Source organism: Nematolebias whitei, chromosome 8 (assembly GCF_014905685.2).
Source record: "Nematolebias whitei isolate Nwh7 chromosome 8, NemWhi1, whole genome shotgun sequence".
NCBI classification, from domain to species: Eukaryota; Metazoa; Chordata; class Actinopteri; order Cyprinodontiformes; family Rivulidae; genus Nematolebias; species Nematolebias whitei.
In genome coordinates, this window is record NC_056505.1 from 2,440,430 (window position 1) to 2,449,420 (window position 8,991).

General features: G+C 42.4%; 1 protein-coding gene across 1 annotated transcript in view; it reads left to right on the forward strand.

Moving 5' to 3' along the window:
- grin1b (glutamate receptor, ionotropic, N-methyl D-aspartate 1b) overlaps positions 1–8,991 on the forward strand; it is a 66,289-nt gene that overhangs the window by 4,044 nt on the left and 53,254 nt on the right. Inside the window, exons 3-4 of the mRNA XM_037679988.1 lie at positions 886–1,020; positions 3,139–3,315. Of these exons, the coding sequence (XP_037535916.1) occupies positions 886–1,020; positions 3,139–3,315 (312 nt within the window). The remainder of the gene's footprint in view (positions 1–885; positions 1,021–3,138; positions 3,316–8,991) is intronic.

Here is an 8,991-nt window from a genome sequence, read left to right on the forward strand (position 1 = left end):
TCCTCTGGTCCTCTGGCTGGTCCTCTGGTCCTCTGGCTGGTCCTCTGATGTGTTTTCAGTTTGGGTTCTGGAGGAGAGCTCAGATGAATCAGTTTTATTTCAGTGAGTGTGACCCAGAGAGAGATCCTGACCCGGTTCTTCTGTAGACCTGGACGTCTCCTCAGGGGCGTCTTCAGGACGTTTTAGCACCTGTCTTTGTGTCTTCCCTGGGCGCGGCAGAGTTTCAGTCGGGAGCTCTCAGTGCACATTAAAAACCTGAAACACGTTTTTTGTGTCTCTCGACGTGTTTTCAGCTCCGGTGGATCCTGACGTGGACTCATTCTGTCTCTTTTCTTTCTTCTCTGTTTTCTGATCATGTGATGAAACATTCACGTTTTAATGATAATCCTGAAAGTGTCCACACGTCCTCAAACTCTGAGTGGAACAAACAAGAACTGGAATAAAACCTGATCCATGAAACCGTGCCTGTCGCCTGCCAGCTTGGATATAAAGCAAAGATCTTACGTGATCTGTTGGTGCTCGGAGCGTGTGTTGGGGAATACTTTCAGCTACTACCACACTCATTTATAACTCTACATATGTCAATCAAATGCATTACAGCCTTTTTTTAAATGTCAGTGTCTGTGACGACCTTCTTGATTTGAATTGACTCCAAAAATGAATCTGTTCTAGATGTTCATCAACGGATTACTTTCTGAAGCTTCATGTAATTCTTCTCAGTGGTTGATGAGATATTTTGCTAACAGACAAACAAATGTACAGAGACCTTTTGGCAGCAGATGATAATGTTCTAAACAATGTAACACCACAAGACTGAGTGTTTCCCATGGAAGCCTCAGGATCTTTGTTTTTCTCGTTGGCAGTGAACTCGTTCTTCTTCTGCAGGTTTACGCCATCCTGGTCAGTCATCCTCCGCAGTCCAACGACCACCTGACTCCAACGCCTGTCTCCTACACGGCCGGGTTCTACCGGATTCCTGTGGTTGGCCTGACGACGCGCATGTCCATCTACTCCGACAAGGTCAGCTGGATCCTCAGTCCTTCACTGTTCTGATGCCACTTGGTGTTCATCAGGGCTCTGTCCCCGGTCCTCCACAATCCACCCAAGAGTTCTGTCCATACCAACTAAATTCTGAAATTTATTTTAATTTTAGATCCAGTATTTAATTTCTCTGAAACCCACACAGTCACAACTCACAGTCAGTTTTTTTTAAAGCGCTGAAGAGTTTTTGTCTGAATAAGGAAGTAATTTGTAGCTAAAGAAACAGTGTTTTCTGTGAAAACATGACATGAACGTAGGGAGCTGAACGACTGCTGCCATCTGTTGGAGGAAGATCATTTACTCGTCAAAGTTCAAAACCAGTAGAACAAAAGCTAAAATCACCAGAATCGTAGCTAAAAACTAAAACCTAAAATTAGAAAAGAAAACAAGCTGGGGGGAGTTTGCTGAGGCGTGTGTCCAAGAGAATAAAGTTTTAGAAACGAAGCCATCGGAGAAATGTTTGAACCTCTCACCTCATCCCGACAGAAAACTACGGCACAAACTCGTCTTATTTATTTGGTGCTTGTAAACCAGATGCGTAGCTTGAATTAAGCTTTACCAGCGTGTGAAGTGTAATCTAATACTAATCTGTTTAACTCATTCCCATGTAGACACGCTCCAAACAGAACTTTATCTTACAAGGACACAAAGCTGAACTCATAACTGCACAGACTGATTTACAAGCACCAAATGTTCACGAGTGGAAGATGTGTCCAGAGAAAACTGCTCCTAAACTCAGACGAAGCGCTGAGTCGACGCAGAAATGAAAACTTCTCTGGACACTTGGTCGCTCTCAGCCGGGAGTCATTCATTCATTCATTCATTCATTCGTTCATTCATTCATTCATTCATTCATTCATTCATTCATTCATTCATTCATTCATTCATTCATCCATTCAACCTTTATTTAGACAGATAAGTCACAATGAGCCTCAAAGACTCATTTACAAGTGAGACCTGTCTGGACAGACAATAAAAGTGATAAACTGGACACACGTAGGAATTGGAGATGAAAGACGTTTTTTTCTGCCTGAGAAGAAAAAACTCTGATATTAAAAAAACACCTCGCACAAACCAGCACATAGTGACGTAGACATTGTGCAGAGGGGGAGACGAGAGCGGTGAGCATGTCCACGGACGCTCTCGAGGACACCGTAAGAGGGAGTCCTGATGTATCTGAGTAAACTGGACGAGTGGAGGCCAGGGGAAGACAGAAGAACGCCATCGTGTTTCTAAAGACGTCTTGGCAGCACGACGTCGGCTTGTAAAGACTCAAAAGGTGAACGTTCAGGCCGAGGCCCGCCTCTCCAGAAAGAACCTGAGATCTCAGTGGGATCTGTCGGGTTAAATAAAAATGAACTTTCTGACCAGGTTGGATTAGAATCTTTGTTTTTCATTTACTCTTTATTTATCCAGGTAGTCTCACTGAGTCACGAGAACTCATTTTCAAGAGAGACCTGTTTAGGGAGCGGGGGGTTGAGTGCCTTGCTCAGGGGCCCAGAGTGGGGTGAATGAGGGTGGAGGCAGGTGTGGGTGTTTCACCTTTTCCACCCACATTTTGATGTTGATGGTACCGGGAGTTGAACCTGAGCCTTTCCAATCACAGGCCCATCTTCTCTAACCTCTGCGCCACCACTCCCCAAATTTTCCTCCCCAATTTTAGAACCTGTTAAAGACCAGACCAGGTTCATTGGGTCCTGGTCTGTAAAACCCAAGAACCAAGAGAGGCAGGACTTTGTTGTCCCTCGGTTGTTCCCCTGAAAGTCCTCTGTGGCGACTCCAGTTCTTCTTCAGGCTTCATGACCTGCAGGACTCTGTCCTCGGAGTGAGGCTGAGCAGGAAGTTTCAGAGCCTCTCAGTTCGATGAAAACCTTCAGTGTCTTCAGCCCAGTTCTCCCAGTCAACAACGCTCCAGCTACTCTCCAGTTTGCACAGACGTGATCAAATATTCACACGTTGGTCTTTCAGGTGAAGTCACAAAGGGTTTGGACTCACCTTCTAGTTTCAGACCATCACAGGCTTCCTGAGGTGGCAACAGGTTCCTGGTCCAATCAGCTCGTACGATGCTTCACGTGTCCACCTCCTTCTGTCCTTCAGAGCATCCACCTGTCGTTCCTGAGGACCGTCCCACCGTACTCCCACCAGGCCCAGGTGTGGTTCGACCTGATGAGGGAGTTCAGGTGGAACCACATCATCCTGATCGTCAGCGACGACCACGAGGGCCGAGCCGCCCAGAAGAGGCTGGAGACGCTGCTGGAGGAGCGCGAGACCAAGGTGAGCGCACGCACCGACCGTACGAACACATGTTAGTTCACACACATCCCTCCACATGTGACACGCTACACATTAAATCCTTGTATGGCTACGCGTACACAGTGGGTGGTAAAAGTATTGACCCCCCCCAACAAACTGGATTTACTCTGATTTTAAAATAACTCAGATTATTGAAGTTCAATAAAGAAAGTTTATTGTAAAAAGTGAAGAACTGAAAAAAGTTGTGTGGTTCTAGAGTCACCTTGGAACTCCAACCAGTACCTTCAGAAGGTACAATCAGGATCCACCTGTGGATGATCTCAGACCCTGTCCACACAGAGACAGTTTTTTCAAAACAAACTCTTTATTTGTTGTTTTTGAAAATATCTGTGTAAACTTTGTACTGTTTCAAGAAACTCCTTCATCCACACTGAAATGCTCAGAACAACCCAGAACGCTGTCGCATGGATTGAAGAGGAGCGACGTGGTTTCTGTTCTGGCTGTGGAACCGTGGACTGGCTCTTTACCCTCACTAGAGTTGGAGAAGGAGCGTGGGAGTTTGACCAGCAGGTCTATGTGTTTTGTGAGGTTGGAACCCGTGTCCCCAGGGCCGTCCTGTGGGGGGGGGGGGGGCGCTCTGGGTGTGTGGGGTTGTTCCTTCTGAAGTCCACGACCATCTCCTTCGTCTTCTTCACATTGATGTGAAGGTTGTTCTTCCTGCACCAGCTCTCCAGGTGTTCCACCTCCTGCCTGTAGCTGGACTCATCGTTGTTTGTGATGCATCCCACCATCACTGTATCATCTGCAAACTTTAAGTCTCTGCCTTCCCGTCTACATCCTAACCTATGAACCGAGCGTGTTGTCTTCTCGGTGTTGCTTTTTGCTCCACACCTTGTTTTCTGAGTTTGGCGTATTTTGGTGGAGGCACTGCAGCATCATGAGCAGTAACTGAAACGTCATGGTGGTTATGGTAGTCCACTTCTCTGGGTCCAGGGCCGAAGCCTTAACAAAGAAGTCCAAACTCTCCCCAGCCACTTCCCCCCACTTCTCCATAGGAAGCCCAAGCCATTGTCAGGCCAGTCCTCCAGAGTGTCATGGGTCAGCCACTAGATCTTGGTGTCCAGGATGCCTCCTAACCAGACCACCTGGCTGGCTCCTTTCAACGTGCCTTACGTCTGAGCTCAGCCACCCTGCCGAGGAAACTCATTTTGTAGTCAACATTTTGGTCACTACCAGAGCTCAAGACCAGATGTGAAGGTTAGAGGACTATGACACAATTTTCAGAAGTTTATGTTTTGGCTGTCTACATGGAAGGGTGACATTTCAAGATTTATTACAACATTTAAAGAAAAAAACCTCTGAGGCTCTGAAAACACTGTGTCCCTGAACCAAGATGAGACAACAAACACCCTTTGAGATTCACAAAAGCCTCGTGTGGACAGTGACAGACCCCACAATCAACACTTTGGACACATTGAAGCTTTGCCAGTTACCACCAAGCAAGAGACTTAAGGCCACTCTACCTCCTCGTCATGATGAGAGCACCATCCCTGCACTGAAGCATGGTGGTGGCAGCAGCATGCTGTGGGAATGTTTGCCATCAGCAGGGACCGAGAAATTAGTCCGAGTTAAAGCAAAGATGGATGTAGTGAAATACAGAGGCATTCCTCAGGGAACCTGTCTGAGTTTTACAGAGACAGAGGTTCAACTTCCAGCAAGCAACTGGTAATGGTCCTGGAATGGTCCAGTCAAAGCTCAGACTTCAGTCCACCCAGACCTCAATCCACCCAGATCTCAGTCCACCCAGACCTCAATCCACCCAGACCTCAATCCATTCAGACCTCAATCCACTCAGACCTCAGTCCACCTGAGCATCTGGTTTGAAGATCCTTGGACTGAAGCAGAACCCATCCAGCCTGAAGATGTTCCAGTGCTTACCAACATTTTTCAGTCAGGTCATCTGGACAGTTTCTTTTTTTGTGCTGAAACGTTTCATCTTTGATCCTGAAGGCTTCATCAGTCAAGGAAACACAACAAAACTGATTCTTCCCCCAACAGTTTACTCCAAAGTGGAACAAACCAGTTCTGCTTGTGATAAGATGGTCTCTTTGGTACGCCCCCTCCTCCATTGCCGGCCCTCTTCCTTGTTGACAGTCGTGTCAAACTGGTTGAAAACAACAAAGTCCATGCTCAATAATCTACTTTGTTCCACTTTAGAGTAAGCTGTTGGGGGAAGAATCAGTTTTGTTGTGTGTTTCCTTGACTGATGAAGCCTTCTGGATTGAAGGCAAAACGTTTCAGCACAAAAAAGAAACTGTCCAGATGACCTGACTGAAATTGTTGGATTGTAATCCTGGATTATTGAGCCTGGACTTTGTTGTTTCCGGTGCTTATGTAACGGCTGTAGAAGGTCTTCTGAGGTGAATCCTTTTACAACCCTCTGTGTACGGTAAACCTGCAGGTATGAACTACACGTGAACATGTAACACGTTACGTGCACGTGCAGAAACACACACCTGCTCACTTCAGCTGAAAGATGCATCAACACTTTAGACATGCACACGCAGTTAGAAACCATGTGTGTGTGGTGCCCATCACGTGCGCTTCAGTCAGGTGTGTGTGGTTTCGCTGTGTGAGGTTACATGATTCCTCGCTCGTCTCTCCAGCCGCCATCTTTTCAGCTTTGATCTTGGTTTTGCCGGACGCTTCCAGGCAGCTTCTCTTTCATCTCTTCTGTTTCATTTGTTTGTTGGACTTTGTGTTTATCTCCACCAAGAGGCGTTATCTGTTTTTGTTTACTTGTTGTTTACGGAGATCTTAATAAAAGTACAGATGATTTGATTATTTCATTATCGCCTGCAGCCGAAAGGTGACGGTACTATTGTAGTTACTCCTGTGTTGGTTTCTTTGTTAGTAAAATATCTCATGAACCACTGGAAAGATATGAATGAAACTCAGAACATGGTGACAGGATGAACATCTACAAACGTTTAACGTTTGGGGTCAACCCAACTCAAGATGGCCACCTCAGCCAAGTGACCTCAGAAAACACCAAAATGGCTCTAGCTCAGTTAAATCTACAGCTATGGAGCTAAAGGTTGGTGTGGTAGTACTGGAGAGTCATCCCAACACATACTCTGAGGGCCACACATGGCTCATTTTAGCTGTTGGGTACAGCCTGTAGTTTTTAGCTATGATATTGCTATTTTCAACTTTTAGCTACTGTTTAGCTCATTTTAGCTTTTTGCCACCTTTCAGCTACCTTTACCTTTTAGCTGCCACTTTGGCGGTTTTAGATTCATAGCGTGTTTTCAAAAAGTTTTTAGCTACAAATTTTCCTCATTTTTGTTTTCAGCATTGGTTTTGTTAATGTTGACCTTTAGCTAGAGTTTAGCTCTGTTTAGCTTTTTGTTTAGACACATTTAGCTTTATTGCTAATCTTTTGCTACTTTTAGCATTTTAATTAATCCTTATTTTAACGATGAGCAACAAATTAGATAGTTTTAGCTTTTAGCTATGATTTTGCAGATATTTATTCAACCTTTATTTATACAGCTTCAGGGACTCATTTACAAGAGAGACCTGAATTAACAAAGAATGAAAACAATAACAACAACAGACAATCATAAAAACATACAAATTGAGAAGAACAAATGAAAGAAGATGTTATTAAAAAACAAAACCAGAACAACTAGATTATAAGGCGATGTAGAAAACTAAAAACAGGAACATGTCCGAGTTGGTTTTTCCCACGAACTACGAACAATTCTGTGCAAAGTATAAATTCTATCCCCACTAAGTTGAATTTACCAGATTAATTAAAGCATTACCAAAACAATTTATTAATCAGATTCAAAATATGATTATTACATATCATCCTATAACCCCACAACTGCCCACTCTAACTATTAATGGAATATAATTTACTGACAAAACATTCAACAGCTGCACATTTAGAAGCTGTCGGAACGAAACTTTACTCCCTGGGAAAATAAATAAAAATAACATACTCTGCAAATTTGAAAATAAATAAAAAAATCAATTGAGATGTTGAGAACTCTAAATTTAAAACTCCCCATACAACCCAAGGCTAAAGAAACACTTGAACATTTTAAATGCAGCTTACTCCTCCAAAGAGCTACAAAGAAGTGGTTTTAATATTGATGACAATTAAAGCTCGCTCTGTGAACAGGATATAGAAACAATAAACCATATCTTCTATGAATGCAACCAAACCAAAATCTTTTGGGATCACTTAGAAACAGTGGATCACACTGAAAACTTCACTTCCTGGATCTATTTCCAGAGACGTGGGAACATCTGGAGTTTTAATGAAAAACAAAAAAATGGAGCTCGGTTGATCTTTCGTCTGGCAAAATTCTCGATTCATAAACAGAGAGCGCTAAGATCATCCCCAGTTTTTAACATTTTTATATGAATTCAAGTTTAAGTTGTGTTTATTTTCCGCAGGTTAACGGTACAAAGAAAAGATTTGACTCGCTAAAAAATCAAAGAACAAAAAACACGAAATACTAAAACATGAAATAAGAGTACAAAAACAAAGTACCAAAAAGTGAAAAAGTAATTATAATATTTCAAGGATTCAATGTTCTTTATTTGTCATTCACAACACATGTGGTACATGTGGTGGAACAAAACTGTGTACACAGGGTCCCAGTTACATCCAACAGAAGTAATAAAATGTAAAAGAAAAACAGTAATAAGATCTAAGATATGAACTAAGAAAAATATTAACTAAAAATACACTAAGCACTAACAGCATAAGAACAATACGCCGAACAGCAGCACGAACATGAGTCTATTTACAACGTCCTAAAGAGAGATATTAAACAACAACATGGTAGAATGTAACGGTGCAGCAGGATGAATTTGTATGAATAAGTATTTCAAGGTAGTAATATCAGCTAAAATACATGATATATATATATATATATATATATATACTGTTTTTTCATATATATATATATATATATATATATATATATATATATATACGTAGAAGTATTAATCAACAAATACCACACGGTTTGTGTGACAGGTTATTGCACATGTAGTGACACTGAGGTTGAATTATTAGTTATTTCCAGTTGTTCAGTGTTAATTATCAGTAGTTCTGACAGTTTGTGGATAATAACTGTCCTTTAGTCTTTTTGTACGTGATGACAGACTCCTGTGGATGGAAGAGTCCTTGTGCTGGGTGGGTGTGGTCCTTAGTGATGCTGCGTGCTTTAGGCAGACATCGGCTGTGGTAGATGTCCTGGATGGTGTGGAGACTGCTACCAGTGATGTCCTCTGCTGTTTGCACCACCCTACCAATTATATTTGAAATCTCTGAAATTTATGGAAACATATGAAGACCTGTATGAAATGTTAATGGAATTGGCCACTAATGCATGCTAATCCTAATCCTAAAATATATACCCCCTTATTGTAGTTTTTATTTTTATTTTACCTTATTTTATTTAAATCAGTTTTGCTTTTGATGTTCCCATATCTAAGTGTGCCTCTGCTATGCCCTCTATAGATTTACACTATTATAAATTGCCATACTTGCTCGTGCTTGTTTTGATAAATAAAGTTTCTTATTAAAAAATAAAGAAGTAAACCTGAGTCACAGGAAGTAGACCTGAGTCACAGAAAGTAGACCTGAGTCACAGGAAGTAGACCTGAGTCACA